Genomic DNA, 22,367 nt, shown 5'->3' on the forward strand with positions numbered 1-22,367 from the left:
GAAGGTTACACTTGCTTTGCTCTGTGAAAACTCTTGAGGTATGTGCATGTACAGCCAAAACAATCAAGGCAGTAGGAAAAACCACTCTAAGAACTGCCTGTGAATCACCATGACCCAGAAATCTACTGGAGAAATTCCTTTCTCTTTTACCAACAGACCTGTGCAAATCAGGAGAAAAGCACAAGGGGCATAATCTTCCATTTAACTTCCATACATTGCCCAGTTTGATTAACCAGATTGGAAGAATCACAAATCTGGGATATTTCCTGATTCTTACGAGCATGATAAAAACTCTAGCAGGAAGAAAACACAACAGGGAATGGTTCCTTCATCCAACAAAATCAAGTCAGACCTTGAATCGAGTCAGACCTTGAATCAAGTCAGATCCTGAATCGAGTCAGACCCTGAATCGAGTCAGAACCCGATTCTGTTGGATGAAGCTTCAGAAACATTTCATGTCAAGTGACATTTCTCATTCCTCAGCCAGTAAAAATAACTTTAAGGACATCACTGTCCAGCTTAAAAACAAATCAATTAAATTCCTCTCTAGACAAAGAATATGAAGGCATCCTTTGGACAACAATAGAAAAGTCTTCAAAAACATTTCTGAGGAGTTTTATTAGCTCTGCAAAATTTTAGCCAAAAATTTAATCAATTCTCAGGATTTTGGGAATTTTTATTATTTTGTTTGAATTCAATTTCCTTATCAGAATTCTAAACTTTCAAAATGTTTGTAACACAGACTTTGTGTGTTACATTCTGGAATTCACTGGAGAACAGCAAGAATACCTTTATTAAAGCTGCTACCCCAGAAATAAAGAGAATATTGATAAATTTGCAGGAGATCTCAACACAACTTAGGGAGGCCTGAACAAAATCTACACTTGGGTCAAATCTAGACTTACACACACTGTTACACCAAGAATGGTGCTGCTGGTTTGGGATTTAGTAAATCCTTTGTCATCGCAATAAGAACATCATGTAGATATGTAGAGAAGCTGAATTTATTCAATTGTCACCTGTTGTCCTCCACTGACATTACAGTTTGATATTTATTTTGCTAGAAGTGACTTTCAGCCAATAGTGTGAATATCCTTGATTATGGGACATTTAACTTCAGAACCTCATTTTTAGAGCTCAGTATTTACCTCAAAGCCAAAAGCCACTATTAGATTGTAGGACTTCAGTATCACTCACTAAAGCTCAATGTGTGATTTAATGATAACTAGATGTCAAAGGGGGCATGAGGTCAGAGAAACTTTAATGATTTCATAAGTGAGGAACACAAGAGCTTTTAAAAGGCTCTATAATGAGTATCATGAGAAGTTCTATGTCCCAAATGACTTGGATTAATTTGAATGAAAGTAAAGTTTCACTTTCTTTTGCAGGCCATCTTCACAAGAATGGAGATCAGTGTAAAGCTCATGCTGATTTTTCTTACCATGCATTAACTTACCATTCTAATTTCATTAACTTCCTTGTTTTTTGTCTGATGAAACTCAACCCTTCACTTTTATTGAAGGACTAACTTGATCTGTCAAATCTGAAAGAGAGATTGACACTTCTGTTCTTTTCAAGCTCATTACAAAAGCTTCAACGGGTGGGTCCATAAAGCACTTTTGAACTTAAAATGTAAAGCACAGACAGTTTGGATTTTTGTGTGTGTGTGTGAGATGAGCAGAAAATCTTATTGCTCCCAAGAACTTTATTTTTCTGCCTGCTGTGAAATGAAACTTTTATCATGCTTTATTGTCAGACAGACAGACAGACAGACACAGACAGACACAGAAACCAAATCCACGTCCACCCAAACCACACACACACACAAAAGTAATTGGGGAATTAGCATCAGTATTTAAAGGCTGCCAGGTGATGGCCTTAAAGGCTAATTTGCTAGGATTAAGGAAGATGGGTAATTACGTTATTTAGCTCGCGTTTAGCTCGTCAGTTGGATGGATCTGAGCTAGAGGAAGGTCTCTCTCTACTCGGGGCAGGGGCTGGAGCTGACAAGGTGGGGACTGACCGTGGTGGGGCCGGGGCTGATTGGCGGAGGCGACCGCGGTCCCTCCCGCAGGGGCGGTGCGGGGCCCTGCCCTGTGCCGGAGCTGCCCGCGGTCCGGGCGCGGGGCAGTGCATGGGGCGGGCGGGCAGCCGAGCCTGTGCCCGCAGCCGGGGGCGGACGGCAGCGCCGGTGCATGCGGCGGGGCGGAGCGGGGGCAGCGCGGAGTGATGCGAAGTTGAGGGAGGACGGAGCGAGGGACCGTCCTGTGCTGGCAGGGCAGCCCAGCCCCGTGGCAGGTGCAACACAGCCCGGGCGGAGGCACCGGCGGGCCCGGCGCTCCCGGCGCCGCAGCAGCGCCGCAGCCCGGCCCGGGCGCACCCGGCTGAAGGGCAGGAGCCCCGAGCGGAGCTGCGGCCATCGGCTCCTTACCAGAGGCGGCGGCGCCGAGCAGCGGCCCTGAAGGAAGAGCGGTGAGCGCGCTCGGCGGGACCCGGGGGGGGGACGTGCGGCTCCGGCGGGGGGTCCGTGCCCGGGCGGCGAGGCGGAGAGGGGCCTCCGTTCCCCCTGGGTCCTTGTGTAGTTCTCCCTCCTGCCGCTTGCCTCCTCTAGCCCAAGGGGAAGCCCTGGGCGCCTTGCATCGCCCCGCGGCCGAGGGGCTGGTGGGGCGAGAGCCGTGGGGCTGAAGGGAAGAGCCGTGGCTAAAGGTGGGGGTGAGAGCCGGAGGGCGAGGGGAACAGCCATGGAGGACAGAAGAGCCAGGGGCTGAGGGGGAGAGCCATGGCAAGGGGGTGTCAGGGCTGAGGGGGGGGAGAGCCATGGCAAGGGGGTGTCAGGGCTGAGGGGGGGGAGAGCCATGGCAAGGGGGTGTCAGGGCTGAGGGGGGGGAGAGCCATGGCAAGGGGGTGTCAGGGCTGAGGGGGGGGGGGAGAGCCATGGCAAGGGGTGTCAGGGCTGAGGGGGGGGGGGAGAGCCATGGCAAGGGGGTGTCAGGGCTGAGGGGGGGGAGAGCCATGGCAAGGGGGTGTCAGGGCTGAGGGGGGGGAGAGCCATGGCAAGGGGGTGTCAGGGCTGAGGGGGGGGAGAGCCATGGCAAGGGGGTGTCAGGGCTGAGGGGGGGGAGAGCCATGGCAAGGGGGTGTCAGGGCTGAGGGGGGGGAGAGCCATGGCAAGGGGGTGTCAGGGCTGAGGGGGGGGAGAGCCATGGCAAGGGGGTGTCAGGGCTGAGGGGGGGGAGGGAGAGCCATGGCAAGGGGGTGTCAGGGCTGAGGGGGGGGGGGGGGGAGAGCCATGGCAAGGGGGTGTCAGGGCTGAGGGGGGGGGGGGGGGGAGAGCCATGGCAAGGGGGTGTCAGGGCTGAGGGGGGGGGGGAGAGCCATGGCAAGGGGGTGTCAGGGCTGAGGGGGGGGAGAGCCATGGCAAGGGGGTGTCAGGGCTGAGGGGGGGGAGAGCCATGGCAAGGGGGTGTCAGGGCTGAGGGGGGGGAGGGAGAGCCATGGCAAGGGGGTGTCAGGGCTGAGGGGGGGGGGGGGGGAGAGCCATGGCAAGGGGGTGTCAGGGCTGAGGGGGGGGGGGGGGGAGAGCCATGGCAAGGGGGTGTCAGGGCTGAGGGGGGGGGGGGGGGAGAGCCATGGCAAGGGGGTGTCAGGGCTGAGGGGGGGGGGGGGAGAGCCATGGCAAGGGGGTGTCAGGGCTGAGGGGGGGGGGGGGAGCCATGGCAAGGGGGTGTCAGGGCTGAGGGGGGGGGGAGAGCCATGGCAAGGGGTGTCAGGGCTGAGGGGAGGGGAGAGCCATGGCAAGGGGGTGTCAGGGCTGAGGGGGGGGGGGGAGAGCCATGGCAAGGGGTGTCAGGGCTGATGGGGGGGAGAGCCATGGAAAGGGGTGTCAGGGCTGAGGGGAAGAGCCATGAAAAAGGGTGTAAGGCGGTGAACGGAAGAGGCACGAAAAGGGGGGTGTCAGGGCTGGGGGGAAGAGGCACGAAAAGGGGGGTGTCAGGGCTGGGGGGAAGAGGCACGAAAAGGGGGGTGTCAGGGCTGGGGGGAAGAGGCACGAAAAGGGGGGTGTCAGGGCTGGGGGGAAGAGGCACGAAAAGGGGGGTGTCAGGGCTGGGGGGAAGAGGCACGAAAAGGGGGTGTCAGGGCTGGGGGGAAGAGGCACGAAAAGGGGGTGTCAGGGCTGGGGGGAAGAGGCACGAAAAGGGGGTGTCAGGGCTGGGGGGAAGAGGCACGAAAAGGGGGTGTCAGGGCTGAGGGGAAGAGCCGAGGGGCTGAGGAGAAGATCCGCAGGGGAGCCGCGGCGATGCGGTGTCCGAGGCGAGGGGACGGTGTGACCTGCGGCGGGACGGGGGGGCCGCGCCGCGCCATGTCCTGAGGGGCGCCAGAAGGACACGTCGCTTCCCGCCCTTTTCCTGAGGGGCGCCCGGGCGGGGAAGGCGGGAGGGTTCGGGCACCTGTGTGTGTGTGTGTGTGTGGTGGCACAGAAGGCGGGCGGGCTCTGCCCCTTGGGCGTCCTCAGGCGCCGCAGCGGTGAGTGCGGGGAAGCCCGGCAGGTGCCGGCGCTGCGCCCTGAGCAACTTTGGGCTCCATGAGGGAGAATGAGGATGATGATGAGGGGACGCGCGCGGGGTGCTGAGGGCGGGAAGGCGGGAGCGGAGCCGAGGGGACGCAGCTTTTCGGACAAAACCGGTCTTGGGGTTCATTTCGCCCCACTCGGGTCGCTCTGCCCGTACTGTACTCACTATGTAGCCGTCAGGGGGTTTGTCAGCGCGGGCAGGACTGTGCGGGCGCAGAGTCCGCCCCCTCCATGTTGTGCTGTCGCGGTGTGAGGGACATCGCAGGGCCGCGATGTGACCCCCGAGGGGCTGGGACGCTCTGCCCTCCCTGGATATTCCCGGAGTTTCCATCCCGAAGGGGCAGCATTGCGTAATTGCTGCTGCGCCTCCCTCGCCGTTGGGCTGAGAAAGGAGGAAAAAACGGCCAAGCGTGAAGTTTTGAGGCCATAAAGTTGCGGGTGTTTGGTGGCATCGCGTCCTTTGTGGCTTGTTTACGTACTCGTTGGAACACTGAGTGTGGAACAATAGGGAATGGTTGGGAATTGCGCAGCCCGTTTTGCCTGCTCATCAGAGTTCCCTGGGGATGAATAGAGAGTAATTCCAATAGTAGACATCCTTGAAGGTCTCCTCCCCTTAAGCCAACACCTTGAAATTGGGGTTTTTTAAGTGTTATTACCAGGTGACTTAATTTTGTAATTAATTCACGGTGTTACTTGTTTCCAGACTTCTGTTCCAGAAATTCTGAGCTGTGTTTCCAAACTGAAGCTGCCTGCCTGCTTTTCCAAGCAATTGTCACACAAGGTCACTTTTCTGTTTTAGCTGAGCTGGGTTTAAAGCCCCAACACAACGTAATGTGCAGTTAAGCTTTGCTTCACATTTCCCTGGTTTTGTTCTTGTGCTTTGCTCATTGATCCAGCCTGAACACTGGATACTACAGTAGTTTGGGGTTTTTTCCCCAGAAGACTAACCAGGTTGTTCTGGAGCCTGACACTGATACAGCTTTCATGCTTTTGTGAAAATATTGTAGTGGAAATACAAGAAAATGAGGAGTTGGCCTGAAATGCTTTTTGTGCAATTCCTCTTAACTAATCTTGGATGTGAGCAAAGAAAATACTTACATTTTGTAATGTCTGTTACAAATATTTTGTCTGAGGTGAGAACGGTGTTAGTGTTTTGTAAATGTCCTTTATATTTTGTTGTCTGTAAGTGGTTGGATTATTCTGAAGCAGGATTTGGAAGGAGAAACCCCCAGGATTGAGCAGGGCTGGAGGAGAGGACATCTGAAGTGATCCCTTCATCCTTGTTCTGGTGGTGTCACCTGAGCTCTGGGAGAGTCCTGTCCTTGCCTATGTGAGAGCACTGGAGGGAAGTGACTTGCAGAGGGAGTGGCAGTGAAGGAGTGGTTTGGTTTTCTACACTGGTGGCAAATTCAGCTTGGTTGGTGTTCACTGGTGGTCAGTCCTTGCAGCTCTGATTGAGGCAAATCACTGATGTCAGTCCAGATTTATGTGATAAATCCAAATACCTTAGTTACTGTTTACAGAAATCTAAGGCAGTCAGAGCTATCATGTTCCTGTATTTATCATATCTGAAACACTTTATAGTTTGTTATCCATTCAGTTCAACCCTTGGGAGTGATAACTCTGTAGTTCTTCCACATACTGGGTTAATAAATGAGGGTGCTCTGGATCATGATGAATTAAAAATAAGAACCTGCCATAATTCTCTGCTTTGTATAATGTGTGGTTGGTGTCTGGCAATATGTTTTATTTCCAGGAAAGGAGAAAATATTTTCTGTGTGGTAGGTGTGTTATACCAGTGCAGGCATTGTGTGAGAAGGTGTTATAATCCATAAAATACCACTGGGCTTTGTGTATATTTTTGTACCTGTTGAGACTTGCACAGAGGATGTGTTTGCTGGGATGCTCCTGCCACTTCAGAGATGTACTGCAATTAATTATGTTTATAAATGTAACAGGTGTCCAGCCTGACTTGATTATTTATTACTTTTCTGAGTATGAACTAGATTATTTCTGACTTGAACTGCCAAGTGTTTTTATTCTTTGCCCCTACTTTCCTTGGTGTTTTCTACTTTGGGCTCTTTAAAGTGGTTTTTTTCCCCCACATCACTGTCTTAACCAGGTTACTTCCTTTAGAATAGTTACCAGGAATTCATCTCTGTTCATTCTTTTTTTGGGTGAGTCCCTTCTAAGAAAACTCCTGCTGCAGAATGAAAGGCTATTGAGATCTTTTTGCTAAGATCATATTCATGGGATGCTTAGTAAATGAAATACCTTTTCTCTCCAGGACAGGGCTTGGAACAGAAATGTTTTTACTGGTTTGGTGATCACAGAGTGGTATTTCAGGAGAGAACAGGACTGTGTTTGAGAAAGGTTGATACTCTAGAAGCTTTGGAAATAATTTACCTCCCTGTGTTGGTATTTCCAGTCTTCAGAAAAAATCTCTTGTTGTTGTTTTAGAAAGTATCTTTGGGCTGAAAACTGGAGATCTGATCCAGCTCCAAGTGTTTGTGACTAGGCATTGTTGGAGGGCTCTTCTCCTTGTTTTCCAGGAAGTAAAATACACCAGAACCATTTAATATTCTGTCCTTCCCCCAGGACAACCAGGCTTGGAGGGAATTTCCAAGACTTGTGACATCAGGTTTCTTGAACCCTTTGACAAAATATTTCTGATACTTTATGACATTTGGATGTCTGAATTTAAAATGCTCAGGATGTGGGGCCCTGTTATTCCTTGCAAGAAAGAACTATTCCAATTGTTTGCAGACTAAACTGTGGTTATAAAATGGTTTGTTATGGCCATTTCTCTTAAGCAGCACACTTGTCATGCACATAATTTTATTTGTATAGGGAAACAATCCCAGCTTTCTTCTTGGCTCTGTGCTGTTCTTTCCTGCTATGAATGGATGGGTCAGCTTGGTGACAAGTCACCCACTTAAAGCTGTTTTCCCTTCCTACTCAGTGACTGGAGGGAGAGTTGATGGGGATCTTGAGGCAGCTTCAGATTGGGAACTGTGCTGGGATTCAGCCTTGATGCCCTGCTGGAACACTCTTCAAAAATTTAAACAAATGAAGGTTCTGTCAGTGTGCTGAAGGGAAGGAAACTGAACCTTCTGAATTCCTTAAATTAAGAAATTATTTTCACCTTTAGATGAGTCTGAGTCTGGAAAAAGTTATTTATTTGTCACACCCAAGGATGGAGTGCATCACTGCAGCACAACCTTAAACTCTGATTCTTCAAGTGAAGATTGAGGTTAAAATGCAGTTGTATGTGTTGGATTTGTTTTGTTGTTTGTCTTGAGTAAGGTGCTTTGATGCCAAGAACACCAATGGATGAAATAAAGGTATTAAAAAAATTGCAGCAAAGGGAGCAATGTCCAGCCCACTGGCATTATCAAGCCCTTCAACTGTGGTGGTAGTTCATGTTGTATCTGTTTCACATTAATAGGTTTCTAGACCAGGGTGATTATCAGGGAGTTTAGGTGCTACTTGCAAGCAGCCAAATGTTTATTTTGTAGGTTTGCTTGGGAAGCCAGTTCTGCCAATTTATCACAATGCAAACAGCTGCTGAGAAGTACGTGTGTTTATGGCATGGGTGTGCTGAGGTGTTCCCCCTGGACCTTGGTTAGCAGTGAGTTCCTCAAGAGCTTTCCTGACTCTGGAGATCTTCTTGGTGGGGTTTGGCATTGGCTGAAGTCACTGTAGTGTAGGTAAAATGTGTACACCAGAGTAGTGCCAGCACCAAAAAAGCTTTGGAGAATTAGACCCTGATGAAGCCTTGCTGGTCCTGGAACAGTGTGATCTCCTATCCCTTTATTTTCATTAAAGTACACATGGAGATTGGACTACTCCTAATAATTTCAGCTCAGACTACTTTTTATTGGATTAAATTTTGCCTTAACGTGCTTAGTAGTGAAATAACTTCAGTTGACAGCCTATAGCAAGGCTGTAGTTGTTTCTGTTACAAACCCCCATCAGGTATTTGTTACTCTACACTGTTAATGTTCAGCCAGTTTTAGCTGCTTTCCAGAAATGGAGGAAGATGTTCCCATCTCCCAGGAAGTGCCAGTTTGGTGGGTGGGAACAAACAGGTGCATGGATAGAAGCTTTTGGTGTGTCTGAATTATTTTTTATTTGGTTTGGTTTTACACCCAGATGGTTCTGTGAATCAGTCTTGGAGTTCTGAGCTGTCTTTGTCTTGATCCTCTGTTATCTTTGGATCTATTTTTTCTTTTCCTTAATGTTTGAGAATGAACAAATAGTACCAAAGTCTCAGTTTCTTTGGAATTTCTCAATTACTCTGTTTCAGACCATTCTTTTCTGTAGTTTTACTCAAATTTTAGTCAACTACTGATGCTACATCCTGACAGGATGTTTACAAATTTGTGGAGCTACTGCAAAAAACTCCAAACCAACCCTTACTGGAGTGTTTTACACGTTTTTAGTTGACTCCCAAATTGACTTCTGTCCTCTCTTGCTCTGTTGAGTGATGTGGTCTGGCTCTTAAGATCAGTCTGAGGATTAAACTCCATAGCAAACTGTTACATCCAGTACTTTATCTGTACTCTGGGCTCACATTCTGCTGGGAGGTGATTCAAAGCAGTCACTCCAAAACCCAATTAATTGACTTCAAAGAAAACCTACCTGTGCATTTCAAACCAAAACCTAATGATTAACAGACTGAACGGTCTGAATGTTTCTGGAGTGTGTGTTGTTGCTACAATTGTTTTAACTGAGCTGAATAAGAACAAAACATGACTATATCATGTATTGTAACTTTTGTCCTAAGTTCCTTTTTTCCTAACAAACCTGCCATGGTTTCCTTTGTGGTTCTGTTTGTGTGGCTGGTTAAAATGTGCTTATTTGCTATAGGATGAAGTCAGAAAGGAACAAAGCCATTCATTGAGTGCTTCTGGGTGTCATGTGATGGCGTGACCAGGGGAAGCCTGTACCAAGCTGAGGCCAACTGGAGTGAGAAGTGAAGCATCCCCCCAAATAATTAGTGAAGTTAAAAGAAAATCCCAGTAAAATGGGTTTGAGTTTAAAAGAAATGCTGTTTCAGATCCCCAGGCTTGTTCATGAGGCAGAATTCATGCTTGGGTGCTGGCAGGATGTAATTACAGGCTGTGCTTGTTGCACCAACAAATTAGGCTCACTGTGAAGTGCTCTGTGATTCCTTCCAGCCCCTTCAGAGAGTCATGTTATCAGAGATTCAGTCACTGATCAAAGTGTTGAAAAGCAGTCAGGTTTTTTTATTTTTCTTCTTTTTTTGTACTTCATTCAGTATTACTTCAGCCTGTCTTTTGATGCCAGTGTGAGAGCAAAGGCTTCCTGGGCAGCTTTGACCCCTTGGCTGAGACATCTTTGTCACCATCAGCTGCTTGTGGCACTTGTGCCACCTGCTCCCTGCAGGTGGAAGGTTTTCTCTTTTTTTCTGCACTTAGTCGTGTGAGGGGTGACTGTTCTGGGCTCTTCAGGGCAGGGCAGGAGCAGGGAAACTAAATAACCCTTCAAGCACCACTGGTGTCTGTAGGAAATGTGGAATAACCTGTTGGCTTCTCTGTTCATGCCCCCAGCCCTGGATCTCACAGCAGTATTTCTGTTTGCTTCCTGGTGCACGAACTTTGCTGGGAGAGTAAGTCTCCCGAGTTGAGGGGACCCTCTCAGGGGACCTGTGTGTTGGTGCCAAGCTCCTGCAGCTTCTGAGAGTTCCCAGCAGCTCTGAGAAAGGTGTGCAATTTGTCTAGTTCATCCAGCCCAGCGTGAGAGCCTTTCCTGCCAGACCTCTCCCCAGGGAATGTGCGTGTCCTGCCTGGGAGCAGATGGCTCTGTGCAGTCAGCAGTTCTCCTGCAAGGTGCTGGGGTGGGCAGGGCCGAGCAGACCCGCCTGGTGGAAGCGCCAATGCGGAGAAATCCGAGTCCCGGGCACGTTCCCGCAGCTCCAGGCACGCGGCTTTGGGAGCAGTGTGCTCACTGCTGGGGTTTGCTGGTCCCCACTGTGGCAGTGAGACCGTGAGGATGGTGAAATGCCCCATTTGAGTTGCCTGGTGCAGAGCAGAACGAGGAAAAGAACTCGCTGTTCTTGTTCTTTTTGCTTTTATTTAGGTTATTAAAAGGCCTCAAGAATGTATCTTGATTTGTTTTGTCTACCCTGCCTGGGAGGTCTGCGAAGGTTAATGTTTCACAGGCTGTCAAAGCTTCCTGAAACTCACTTTGATGCAATTAGTTGGACTGAACTTGGAAAATGGATATAGTACAGCAGTAGCATTCAATAAAGTTTATATTTTGACCTGCATATTGTTTGCTCACTCTTCTCTAGTGTGTGGGGTGTTGAGAATTGTAGGTTGTGTCAAGTGAAAGGTGCCTTTGCCCTGTTGTAATTCCATGTTATGAAAATATTTTATTAGACTTTAAACCTTTCCTCTCAGGTAGATCAGTCCTTGACTGCTGTCAGTGCTGCAGCATTATCTCCCAGTGTGCTGGGACTTGGTGTAAAACATCACATCTGACTGTTCATAACTTCAGAAGTCTTGAGGAGATTTAGAACCTATCCATGGAACAATAAAGATAGTCTTTGTGAGTCTTTAATTTTTATAGGTATGATATTTTCAGAAGTTTAGGACAGCTTTTTGTAGCCATGCAGACTCAAACTTGCTATTTTAGGAAGCCCTGGCCAAGTGTTGCCAAGATCATACTTTGGCCACTTGCTCTAAAGGCATTTTAATAGGACTTTATGCCTTGCATTAGGGTGTTATTCCCAATTTACTTGTGAAGGATCTACCTACTGGCATGGCCATTGAAAGTACTTGTGTATGAGATATGAAATCTATATTTTGAAAGAGAATTGCCTCTTCCTTGCAACCTTTGGAGTGAGATTGTCCAAAATTGTTTTCCCACAGTTGTTCAATACAAAAGCTCAGGTAAAATCCTTCAGTGTTTGATAAAACCTGTTACACAAATAATAAAAGCTGTTTCATAAATTGCATCTTTTGGCTCCCTCTGAACAGCTCTGTTTGCACAGGTGACACAGTAGGTGTGACAGGATTGCAGTGACATCTTCCTCTTTTCTCTGCATGTTCTTGTACTCCTCCAAGTGCTTGAGTTACTGGGTAGATGATGGAATTGTTTGGGAGACTGTACGAAGTAAATTAAAAAGCCTGCTCTTACTCATCTCTTAATTTATCCATTTAGTTGAAAAAGGAGCCTGTAGTTAAAAGCCCAATCTTAACACTCATCTACAACATTGCAACACAGAGGAACAATCACAGCACACACAGCAATTAGTACCAAGGTGTGTGATAGGAAAAATGTAAGGAGATAAAGCTGAAGGCTGTGAAATACCTGTTGGGGGAGTCTCTTCCCAGATAATATCCTGGGTTGTTGCCCCAGGGCTCTGCTTTCCCCCACTGCTGATGTTTTTGTCTGCTGTACAGCCTGTGTTGTTCAGCAACTGCTTCCACATCTTGAACTGCCAGAAATCAGCTTAAGGGCCTGATTTACTTAATGCTCCCAAGGGATTATGGAGTGGGATTTCCTATTGCCTGTGGAATATGCACAGCAGAGCAGGCAGCGTTGTGGGTTAGAACATACCTGACTATTGACAGCTTAAAGGGTTTAGCAGTCAGATTGCATGTTGAGTGTGAACACTGTGGACTTTCTTACTGTCATCTGTTGTGCCACTAATTAAAACCTTCCTGTGTCTGTTACTTTGAGCACCTCCTGAGATTTGCTGACAGATGTGGTTTGGTCAGTGCATTTCCTCCCATTTCCAGAGTCAGAGCATCACTTCAATGCTTCTGTGTGTCTTTAGTCTTCAATGTCAGCTGCTTGCCTGTGGCTGACACTAAGATTGGAGTACATGTTTATCATGGAATCATCCTGTAACCAATGTTAGAGAATGTTTGGTTTGTCTTGGAGTATTTTTCTTCCTCTTTTCATCCTTATACTTACCTGTGAGAGCCTTTTGTTACTCTTTCCTGGCTATCTTGGGCTTGATAAAAGGCTTGGCTTACAGGGCCTTTGGTCATGCAACTGTCCTTGTAGGGCTTGGTTCTGTGCTTGTCTGAGGTGCTTACAGGCTTGTTAGTGCTGGATACTGTGTTTGATCTGTAAACCTGTTTAATAACAGCTAAAGCAAACAGATTTGTACCTGAAACAAGTTCATGTCAGTGGGGGTTTGAGTAGCAGGGCAGGGTTGGAGCTTCAGTTAATCAGATCATAGAATCACAGAATGGATTGGGTTGGAAAAGACCTCCCAGATCATCAAGTCCAACCCTTGGTCCAACTCCAGTCCCTTTACCAGATCATGGCACTCAGTGCCACGGCCAAGCTCAGGTTAAAAACCTCCAGGGATGGGGAATCCACCCCCTCTCTGGACAGCCCATTCCAATCCCTGAGCACTCTCTCTGCAAAGAATTTTTTTCTGCTCTCCAACTTCAATTTCCCCTGGCAGAGCTTGAACCCATCGTGCCCCCTTGTCCTATTGCTGAGTGCCTGGGAGAAGAGACCAACCCCCACCTGGCCAGAACTTCCCTTCAGGGAGTTCCAGACAGTGCTGAGGTCACCTCTGAGCCTCCTCTTCTCCAGGCTGAACACCCCCAGCTCCCTCAGCCTCTCCCCACAGGGCTTGTGCTCCAGTCCCTTCTCCAGCCTCGTTGCTCTTCTCTGGCCCCGCTCCAGCCCCTCAATCTCTTTCCTGAACTGAGGGGCCCAGAACTGAACACAACACTCCAGGTGTGGCCTCACCAACGCAGAGTATAACAATACCTGGTCACTGGTGGCAGATTGTGGCATTCAGTTTGCTTAAAATCACACAGATCTCACGTTTTCCCTTTTTTCTCTTTAATATTGATGCTCCCGTGGTGTATATCATGTTTTCCGTTTGGGCATAGTCATTTCAGTGCTAACCTCTCGGGTTTGTAGAGGTGGCAGCGCGGCCGGCGAGGCCGCTCCTTTAATGTGTGCCAATCTGTTGAATTGTAAATGAGTAATCTGAGCGCTTTGGGTAAGGTGAGAGCGCTGGGCAGCTCAGAGATTGCTCCTCTGCTGTCAGAGCAGCGCTGCCGGTTGGGATGAAGGGCACCTTTCCCGCACAGGTCCCGCTCAGGCTGCCCAGGTAAACTCAACAACCCTCAGCAAAGCTAAAGAGAGGCTGAAAGGAAGGGAACAACTTGAAAAATAAAGTGGCTTCGCTGCACTCAAGCTCTGTAAAGCTGCTTTTGGTACTTTCGAAGTCAGGAGTGTTGTGTGTTAGCAGTGAATAAAAAGGACTTTTTATATCCTTAGGTGTAAGTGCCTGAGAGCTGTTTACTCTTTTGAGAGCAATAAACATTGGAGCAGTTTCAGTTAAAGCTGTGCCGTGTATGGAGGAGCTTGAGAGGCTCTTCTAGATCTTGTCTACAATGGAGGAAAAGATCAACAATGATATTGCTGGCTTGAAAATGGGTATTTGAGGTTCAGAAATAGCAGGTTGGCACCAGTGGTGTAAAGCAGAAAAACTGCCGAATCTGCTCATAAGTTTTAATTAGTGATTAGCAGATTATTAAGGATTGGCAGCACATCTAAATCTCATCTTGGTTATGTATTCCTACAGTGTAACTGACTGTTACACGAATTATTAATTGGAATGAATCTAAAATAATTTAAGATAGAAATAGATGTAGTGCCAGTCCATTTGTTACTAATTGAAACATTCACTTTTTAATGTAAGTTATGTAAACATAAATGTTACTCAGTTTATTTCCATGTTGCTTTGCTTTCAATTATTAGAGCTTTGTGCACTCAGGAGGGAAGGATTGTCCCTCTGTTTTTTATCTCTGAAAGCCACTGTTTTCTGTGCAGTCACTTCTTGTTATGGGTCCTGCTTGGTCCTTCTGGGTGAATGGAAAAACACTTCCTAAAAAAAAATCGGGATTTGTATGAGTTTTTGTCAGCTATCTTGTGTTAGTGTGTTTGGTTTTCTGTAACACTTTAAAACTCATACTTTGTGTTTCATTTTAATAACCCCATATGTAGGTCATTAACTTAATGAGCAGCTGTTGGAGTGGGTTTAATGTTTGACTTCATAGGTCTTTATTGTCTTTAATAGGAAACTTTTTCTGGCTGTGCTCCTCTAGGTGAACCCTTTGCAGTCAGCAGTTGGTTTCACTCCTGTAAAGCCACTGTGTTGTTGTTTTTTTTTACATACCATTGCTTTTGGGTGGGTTTTGGCTGAAATTATTGGTTTTGGTTCTGTGATGGTTTTGTGGATGTTGTTTTGTTGGTTGGGGGTTTTGTTTTTCTTTCTTTTAGCACATTTGGATTTTTCTTTTCACCCTCTTTGGTAAAAGGATGTTACGTGTCAGCTCAGACCCTGCAACAGTCTTAGTGGAGGCAAATCCTAAAAAGAAAAGCTTAAGGTAGAGGTACCAAATGGTTTCATGTTGTCAGTGATCCTGGAGAAACTCATCCTTGGGCTTTGGGCTTTGTTTTCTGTTGGGACACCTGACAGCTTACAAAGTGCTGTTGCCTATTGCCCTTGTTCCTATTTAATTCAAGCCTTCCAAGCTCCTGCTCCTGTCTGGCCAGGGCATGGAATGATGAGCCAGCAGGTTCCTGCCAAAGTTCTATAGAAGGTCAATGCCATTTTTCCCAGTAAAAATGTCACTTAGTTGGCATTTCTCTAACAGCATCATGTGTTCAATATCTTTATGGCTTGGCAGATCCTGTACATACATTTTCCTGTCCTCGTGGAAGGTGCTTGTGCTGAAAAGGGGAGTTGCATAATAGGCTTTGGAGAAGTGATTATTGTTTTACCAGTTCTGAAGATTCCACAAGGTACAGAATGCCAGGGAAGTGTGTGGTCATCTCTTGACAGTGACACACTGCAAGAAGGAAAAAGAATTGCTAAATTGTTTGTAGTTATTGTCAGATTCTCATGGTCGGTAAGTAGTGCTTTAGAAGTGCCTTTACAAAGAGTAAAATATCCAGTGTGATTCCCATTAGGTGTTGTGGGGACAGGAAGCAGTGGGGCAGCACTGTCAGCATCCCAGGGAAGTACAGCTGTAGTTTCCATGGATTTTGATGGCATGTGCATAACCAAGCCATGGAAAACAGGCCTTGGGGCTAAGGATTATCTTCCTGAGTTGTGCTCTGGGCCTGTCTGTGGTCAGGAGATGGGAGCAGAGCTGCATCTGGCAACTTGTTGGATCCTGACTAGCCCTTGGGCTGCTGCAGCCTTTGATTTCTCCTGCTGATAGAACACTGAGTTTCCCAGTGCTGCAGCTCCATTCATGGTTTGGTAATATGGCTCTTGTTGGCAGGAGCAGTAACTCAACACCGTGGGAATGCTTCTGGCATGCAGACATGGAATCAGGGATGGGGGTTTTCTAAATTTGATCCATCATTTTTGTCAAATGTTTCATTGCTGAACCATTGGGTTTGTGCTTTTGGGTTTTTTTTGTAATTTCTCTTACCTAAGGAGTGTTATCCTGTTGAAAATGGCTGAACATGGACTGGGGAAGGGATTCTCACTCTGCACTGGACTGTGTCCACTTCTGGGCTCCTCACTTTAATGAAGACACTGAGGTGCTGGAGTGTGCCCAAAGAAGGGGAATGGAGGTGGGAAAGGGTCTGGAGAGGAAGTCCTTTGAGTTGGGAGTTGGAATTGTTTAGCCTGGGGAACGGAGGCCAAGGTGGAGGTTGATCTCTTCTCCCAGGCAACCAGTGATGGTACAAGAGGTTGTAGCATCGAGCTGTGCGGGGTGGGCTCGGGCTGGACATCAGGAGGAATTTCTTCATGGGCAAGGCTGTCAGGTGTTGGAATGGACTGCATGGGGAGCTTGTGGAGTCACCATTACTGGAGGTGTTCAGGAAATGACTGGATGTGGCACTCAGTGCTCTGGTCTAGTGGACAAGGTTCAGTCCAAGGTTGGACTGGACTGTCTTGGAGACCTTTTCCAACCGAAATGATTGTGTGGCTTGTTGGCACCACACTAAGCCTGTGTGCTTTGGCACTTGCACAGCCCTCTGCTGATGTCAGTGACAGTGGGGGGCAGCACAGTGAGCACCTCAGGTGCTTCTGGTGATGCTCCCTTCAGAAACTTCATTTTATAGAGTAATAGTACTTTAAAAATGTACAAAATTAATGTTGTATAGTAACTATACTATACAGTAAGTATAATTCTAATACAGTAATTTAGATACATAAAATGAGATGCTTTGAGTCCTGAGCAAGCAATCTTGTGTAGGACAGTTACAAGGCTACACCACAGGGAGATAAGGACTGAGCAGCAGCATTATCTGCTCTTATTTATAAAGGACACTGCAACAGACTTGGGTTTCTGCATGGGTTGGTTTGGCATGAGCACAGAGCAGATTGTTTGCTTTGGCTTGGGCTTGTTTCTCTGTCCTGAGGTGACTGAGGAGATTGACATGCCCTCTCTGTACTTCTAATGCACTTGGTTCTCCTCTGGTGCATTCAGGGTTTTAAATCACCAAAACAGGAGTGCAAGAAGTCCTTTCCCACTCCCAAGCTGTTGTCAGGAACCACGTGTGGGATGTCTCTCTGTGTGGGTTAGAACTGGTGCTCAAGTGCATGTTCAAGTGCTGATTTAAGTAGGTTCAGAGTCAAGTACTTGTTCAAGTGCTTCAGTGCAGGTTGATATGTTGACATGTGTGCTGTGACCTCCTGTTAGTACATTGTCTCAAACACAAAATGTAGTTTTGAAAGCTCAGAGTAAAGTTGGTTCTTACTCTATGGTAGCCTCTCTCTCCCTGGTTTTGACTTTAAACCCCTGTCTGTCTGACCAGTGTTGTTGAAACTAAAGGAAAATACTTCATGGATTTGCATTTCCTTTGGGGAGAAACAAAAAAGTCCCTTCTCTATTCTCATTGTCTTATATGAAAACAAAACATCAAAAAATGTTACCCTGAAATCAGACCCAGAGAGTTGCAAATTGAAGGAGAAGAACTTGCAGCCTGTGACAAGACCTTGTAGTAGGAATGCTCCTAATGGTGTTAGCAGTAGTGTGGTGTGCTCAAACTGCAAGCTGGATGTAGGAGGTTCCAGTTGAGGGAGCAGGGCTGAGTTGTGTTTATACTAAGAGTTATCTTGCATCCTATGCACTGAAGATGACCAGTGCTTCCCTTGGGTCTCATGTGTGAAGAAATTCAGGATTTTAGCCTTGGGGTTTTTGAACTTCGTTTAATTTATAAAGTGACTGAGAAAGATGCTAAGTGATGCAGTTGTGCTCTTAACATGATCCCAAGTGTGGCAGGACTTGGCTTTCAGGGCTGCTGTGATGTCTGGAAGCTGTTGGATGGCATTTGTAATTTGGAAGTGCAACGTGTGGGGTGTGTGTGGAGAGTACCAAGCTCACTGTCTCAGCTGGTTTTCCTGCTGTTCCATGTAGGTGCCATATGACTGACTGTGTTGGAGGAAGTCTCTTGTTTACCCTTAATGCCAGATGGAAAGCGAGGGGTGGGCAAAAGGCAGATCTTGCTGGCAACAGGGCACTGCCAAGTGCTGTCTGTAACAGAGTGTCTTGTTCCCTGTGACCACAGCAGAAATGTCTTGAGAACAGGGAGATGTGCTGAGCTTTCACGGGACAGCCAGATAATAACTTGCTGTGAGTTCCCCAGCAGCTCCCAAATGTGTTGAGTGTTGATGTCACGCTGTTTTTCCCGTTGCAGCTATGAAGCCGTACGCTCCAGCTTTCATCCTCCTGTGGAGTGCTGTCGGGATCGCCGGGGCTGCCAAAATCGTCGTCGTGCCGCCAATTATGTTTGAAAGCCATCTTTATATTTTCAAGACTCTGGCCTCAGCCTTGCATGACCAAGGTCACCAGACAGTGTTTCTCCTCTCTGAGGGCAGGGAGATTCCTCCATCTAATCACTACAGACTCCAGCGCTACCCAGGGATCTTTAACAGCAGCACCTCGGATGATTTTCTCCAGTCCAAGATGAGGAGTATCTTCTCGGGGAGACTGACAGCCCTCGAACTGTTCGATATCTTGGACCACTACTCCAAGAACTGCGACATGATTGTTGGCAACCGAGACCTCATGCGTGCCCTGAAACAGGAGAGCTTCGACCTGCTGCTGGTGGATCCCAATGAGATGTGTGGGTTTGTTATAGCTCATCTTTTGGGGGTTAAGTACGCCGTGTTTTCCACTGGCCTCTGGTACCCAGCAGAAGTGGGCGCTCCAGCTCCTCTGTCCTACGTTCCCGAATTTAACTCGCTGCTCACAGATCACATGAACCTCTTTGAGAGGATTAAAAACACTGCTGTTTATCTGATTTCAAGGTTTGGAGTCAGTTTTTTGGTTCTGCCAAAATACGAAAGGATAATGCAGAAACACAGAGTTCTTCCGGAAAGGTCCATGTATGACTTGGTCCATGGATCCAGCCTGTGGATGCTTTGTACTGATGTAGCACTGGAGTTTCCCAGACCTACTCTACCCAACGTGGTTTATGTGGGAGGAATCCTCACCAAACCGGCCAGCCCTCTCCCAGAAGTAAGGTTTGCTGAGTTTTGCAGTCATTTTGTGGTTGCTGGTTGACCTCATGTCGTGAGGGATGGTTTTTAAGCAGTGAATTTCAAATGGTTTGTGGTGTTCTGCTGTTGCTTGGTGGAATGTGCTCTTGAAGTTTCTGGGAGTTGCTTGGGGTGGTGGTGAGGGGAACTGTGATATACAAAGTCCACAAAATTGCTCTTTTGTGGTTGCAGAAAGTGTTTTGCTTTTGAGTAAAGTGCTTAATGGTGCATTAGGGGTGGAGAACAGTGTGCTCTGCCTTAAAAGTCACATCAAAGCTTTGAACCAAACATGGTTCAAACTGAGAAGGGAGAATGGATGAAGGCTACTGATGGGTTATACCATTTAACTTCATGGTGTTACTGATCTTTGGGGTATTTGTTTTTATGCCTCTCTTGGCTTTAAGTAAAAATGTCTTTAAGGCTGTGTGTATATAAGCATGAAAAAACTGTGTGTAGATCAAGACAAGGAGGTGTGAGCTGACCTAAGTGGCACCACTGCTACACTTGGATGTGAGTTTTTATTGTGCTCGTGCTGGCCATCAGGAACTGAAACAGTGATAGTGGTTGCATGGACTCTGGAAATCCAGGCTGCACAGATTAATAATTAAGTTTGATTACTCCAGTGTAGTAGGTGATCTTTGATACCTGCTGCAAAAGGAGGCCTCTATTCAGCAGCACAGGGGTGAGTGACAGGCAGAACAAAATCTCACAGAACACCATGTCATTTGCACTTGGTTTACGTGTACATAAAAGGCAGATCTTGACCGAGTGGCACATGTTAATAGATGCTTAGGGCTGGGAGATAAATGTGTAGGTAGGCCTGCAGTGCTCAACCATCTTGGTAAAATACCTTATTCTGCTGTTGCTTTTAGCATGAAATGAGCATTTTCTTCCTTTTCTAAACTGGTATTTTCTTTTTCTGCAAGGAGAAAAAAATGTCTTTTGCATGGTCAGTTTGGGCACTGGGTTAACACTGTTTTCTTTTTGTTTAATATACCCAGAGTGACAGCGACCTGGAAATAGCCTAGTACATGCTGGCAAATATTCATTACAGTGGAGTGAAAAAAACCACCTCTAACTAGTTGTGAACTGAGATGTTATTTACCACGTGCTTAGTTTTATCTGGTAATTCATTCTTTGAGTGTTCTAAGCACGAGATTTGAATGTGCTGCGGGAGAGAAACAAAGTGAGCACGTTCGTCTTTTATCCTGCAATTTGTCCATGCCTAAGGTGTTACACATAATCCCCTGTGGTATGTGTTGTAGGTTAATTACTGAGCAATCAGTTGGCGTTTACTGAGCAGGGAGATAAAATTCGTAACTGTGCCTCTGTTCTGGGAGATTAAACTGAATGGCGAGCACTGCGGCTGTTCCCTGCTCCTGCTGCATCTCTGAGGCAGGAGCCTTGGCTAATTTATTTTCTGCAGCTCTTAGTTTGGTGCATTAAGGTGAGCCAGAAGAGGAGCTGGTTCCCATTTCTGTGCTGGGCTGGAACTGGTGATGCTTCAGGAGCTCTCTCAAAAATTATGCTCCTGCTTAGAGATGATGAGAAAAGGGGGGTGTGTCTGGATAGAACACCTTTAGCAGGCAAATTTAAGCTACTATTAAAATTATTTGGTTTCTTAGTGTCTCCAAAACTGCTTTTAGGTACCCTTGTTCACTTTGTCTTTTAGAGAAGTATTAGATAAAAATCAGTGGCGTTTTTTCAAGTCCAACTGCTGCCGAACACAGCACACCTGGGCCCCTCAGTTAGTGGCACTTGTGTCTTGCCGGCAGTTTTTTCCCCGTTTTTACCCCTCACCAAGTAGTTTGTTTCACCCAACCCGAATGCCTGCACGTAACCGAAAAGCTCCAGTTTGCTACTCAAAAGTAGCACCTTAAAAAGAAGAGGCAGAGAGCAATAATTGAGCAGTCAACGAGGAGATAAAGGTCAAGGTGTTTTGAAGTGCTGTGGGATGGCCATTCTTTGATTCTAGGGGATGTGGTAGCTCCTTTTTGTGGATATTTGGAATTTACACCTGTTCTCACTTGTTTCAAGTTCGAAACCCACAGCTTTTTAAGGTACCATGTGGCAGTGGGTGCGGAATGGCCGTGTCGCGTAACACACACTGCGTGTGTGAAGGGGAAAGGAACGTTACTCCTGCTTTGCTCTGCCCCATCTGCATTGATAGTCGGTTCTGGGCAGCGGGTGGGGTTTGTAAATCCCTGTTTTAGCCCCTTTAACTGTGTGTTGATGCTTGGATGGGGGACCACAGGAGATGCAGCCCATGATTCTGTGATAAATCACGGCTGCTGGAGCGTGCCCTGTGTGTGCGCCAAGACTCTGTCGTGCTGGGCAGGCTGCAGTCCCTGCGGGCACCGTGTGGTACCCGTGCCAGCCTCACCGAGCCCTGATATCCCTGCTTGCTGTCCCTCCCTGGTACCCGTGCCAGCCCCCCCGAGCCCTGATATCCCTGCTTGCTGTCGCTCCCTGGTACCCGTGCCAGCCTCTCCGAGCCCTGCTGTCCTTCCTTGGTACCCGTGCCAGCCTCTCCGAGCCCTGCTGTCCTTCCTTGGTACCCGTGCCAGTCTCCCCGAGCCTTGCTGTCCCTCCCTGGTACCCGTGCCAGCCTCCCCGAGTCCTGATGTCCCTCCTTGCTGTCCCTCCCAGGTACCCGTGCCAGCCCTCCCCCCCGACCCCTGGTGCCCCTCCCTGCCGTCCCTCCCTGGTACTCGTGCCAGCCTCCCCGAGCCCTGATGTCCCTCCTTGCTGTCCCTCCCAGGTACCCGTGCCAGCCCCCCCGAGCCCTGATGCCCCTCCTTGCTGTCCCTTCCAGGTACCCGTGCCAGCCCCCCCGAGCCCTGATGCCCCTCCTTGCTGTCCCACCCTGGTACCCCTGCCAACCTCCCCGAGCCCTGCCGTCCTCCCCTGCCGTCCCCCCCTGCCATGTCCCCGCTCGGCGCTTGGCGCAGTGTCCCTCGGCGCGGGCGCAGCAGCGATCGCTGTGCCAAGGAGCGGGAGGGAGGGCGAGCGGCAGGTCCTTTGGAGGTCGCCGCTCCTCCCGGCTCCCTTTGGCTCCCTCCTCGGCACGGCAGGCTCGGGCTCAGCGGGACGCAGCGCCCGAAATGCCTGGGGATGGGATGGCACGTTCTGCCCTCCGATGGATGAACCCTGAGCGTGGCTCGTGTCGCTCCTCTCCGTCGTGTGGAGGGGCTGATGGTCGCTTTGCGGAGCCCGAAGCGGGAAGTGTCAGCCGTCCTCTGGGGTAGCCAGCGTGGCATTTTCGCTGGTTAAACTGGGTTC

General features: G+C 48.1%; 1 protein-coding gene across 4 annotated transcripts in view; it reads left to right on the forward strand.

The window, feature by feature from the left end:
* Positions 1-1,969: 1,969 nt before the first annotated feature.
* UGT8 (UDP glycosyltransferase 8) overlaps positions 1,970-22,367 on the forward strand; it is a 42,016-nt gene continuing 21,618 nt past the window's right edge. Inside the window, exons 1-2 of one of the 4 annotated variants that reach the window (XM_071555460.1) lie at positions 1,970-2,011; positions 18,242-19,065. In XM_071555460.1, the coding sequence (XP_071411561.1) occupies positions 18,244-19,065 (822 nt within the window). In that variant the 5' untranslated portion in view covers positions 1,970-2,011; positions 18,242-18,243. The other 3 variants (XM_071555458.1, XM_071555461.1, XM_071555459.1) reach the window with 3 other exon arrangements.

The sequence above is a fragment of the Pithys albifrons genome, chromosome 5 (genome assembly GCF_047495875.1).
Source record: "Pithys albifrons albifrons isolate INPA30051 chromosome 5, PitAlb_v1, whole genome shotgun sequence".
In the NCBI taxonomy this organism is placed as follows: Eukaryota; Metazoa; Chordata; class Aves; order Passeriformes; family Thamnophilidae; genus Pithys; species Pithys albifrons.